This window comes from Emiliania huxleyi (genome assembly GCF_000372725.1).
Source record: "Emiliania huxleyi CCMP1516 chromosome Unknown EMIHUscaffold_1545, whole genome shotgun sequence".
Classification (NCBI taxonomy): Eukaryota; Haptophyta; order Isochrysidales; family Noelaerhabdaceae; genus Emiliania; species Emiliania huxleyi.
In genome coordinates this window covers 1-1,875 of record NW_005201041.1, presented here as the reverse complement: position 1 = coordinate 1,875, position 1,875 = coordinate 1, and the positions used below count along the sequence as shown (strand labels likewise).

The 1,875-nt window shown below is 60.7% G+C and overlaps 1 protein-coding gene across 1 annotated transcript; it reads left to right on the top strand.

Moving 5' to 3' along the window:
• Nucleotides 1-309: 309 nt before the first annotated feature.
• Nucleotides 310-1,053, top strand: EMIHUDRAFT_447085 (hypothetical protein; the record flags this gene model as incomplete). Its single annotated transcript, XM_005786095.1, has 2 exons — nucleotides 310-465; nucleotides 536-1,053. Coding segments are annotated over exons 1-2 (645 nt in total), but the record flags the coding sequence as incomplete, so codon positions are not given.
• Nucleotides 1,054-1,875: the final 822 nt, after the last annotated feature.

Genomic DNA, 1,875 nt, shown 5'->3' with positions numbered 1-1,875 from the left:
ATCAGCATCGATCGAACACACAAACACAAAATCTCTCTCTCTCTCTCCCGAACACAACAGATCGAACCTACTCCATAAATGATCGCACGAAGCCTGGAGAGTGGAGTCGCTCCTCACCGCAAATCCAACCCCGTCAGCAGTTGCCAGTTCCACCTTCGGCAGTTCCACCTTCGGGTAGCTAATCCTTTGTGTTCACACCGGTAAGAGGTGTGAACAATGACGATTTCGGCCTTAGTCGTCGGCATGCCAAATAGCGTGCTAGCCAAGCGTGACTTAGCCGGGTAACGGCCGCCCCGACCGTCCTGCTTCAAGAGCCAAGGACCAGTCCAGAACAGCATGGCTCTTCTCCTCGCCGCCCTCGGTGCTCAACCTTCTGTGGCCTCTCCCCACCTCTCCAACGGTGTTGCACAGCTCAGCCAAGCGCCACGCATCTGGCTCGTCAACGACTTCCTCGACAAAGCCGAGGTGCAACTCGCCCGCAATCACTGGTCCGCTCCACTGCCCACGATAACGCCACTCACACTCGCTTGTTTAGGTCTCCTACCTCAGGGGGCTCGCGGACGCCACCCAGTTTGGCTCGTGCGAGAACCAGCGCGTCCTCAACAACGGCAAGGCGTGCGCCCAGCTCAAAATCAGCTCCTCAACCCCGGTCCTCGACCGGCTCGCAAAGCTCTGGCACGTCGATACCTCGCACGTCGAGTCACTGGCTGCCGTCCGTTACTCTCCGGGCTCCTCTCCCTCCGCGGCCCACGTCGACCACTACTCCGACGGAACTCCCGCCGACATGACCATCGTCCTCTATCTCACGGACGCCGCGCCGGAAGAGGCGGGCCACACCAACTTCCCTTACGCGGGTGCCGCGCCGCTCTCGGTGGCGCCCAAGGCGGGCTCTCTCCTCGCGTGGATGAACGTGGACGAGGCGACGGGTGAGGAGAACCCAATGGCGAAGCACAGTGTTGGCGCGACCCCGGCCGATGCGCCTCACGACCGCGTGATCCTCCAGTTCTCGATCACGCTGCGCCCCCAGCTCAAGCGGAGCTGCCCACCGCTCCCCTCCTCGTGGCCTCACAGCAAGGGCTTTGATCCGCTCAAGGAGGTTTCGGCCTCGCGCGCCATCTGCTCCACACACGTCGGCGACGACAAGCTCTTCCCGACGAAGGCGTCTCCCGATGGGCCAATGGCCAAGGCGGAGGGCGCTACGTGTTCTTTCGCCGATGAGTGCGACTCGGGCCTCGTCTGTGGGTGCAAATGCCTGCCGGGCGCGCTCGACGAATCGATGTGCTCGGAGTGCCTCTGCGAGCGGGCAAAGTGCAGTGGCTGCGCCCACCGCCAGCTCGGAGAGGTCGGGGTCGGTGAGGCGCAGGTCCTGGTTGGCGAGTCGGCCCCAGCTGCGTGCCCGGAGGAGTGCCTCGCCAAGTGAGAGGTGCGCCGCAGCACCCTGGCCAGTCAGAGACAGACACGGCCGTGTTGAGTATGTAGAGAAGCAGAATGAGCCTCGGAGAGGCTGGGCTCGCACCACGGTCCCGTCGTGTGCTTGTGTCTAATGGTAAGATGGGTAGATGGCTCTCAAATGCAGATTGGCCCCATGCCCACCACAAGGACTGGATAATGAAAATAATCAAGATGGCATGAACTGCCATCTCTTTGCCTCCCCCCCGCCCCGACCGAAAAAGCATATAAGCGCTCAAAACAGACGCAGAGATATCACAGAGAGTCGAATCGTGTGAGATATATATGTGTTGAGCTGGGCGTTCACTAGCGCTCGCTTGTGGCTAGTTCCATTTCACTGTGGCACAGCTCGCGTTACAAAACCTTGATTTTGACCATTGCGCGAAAAAGGTACATCTCGGTGCCTTCCAGAGGCAGCTGCGACCC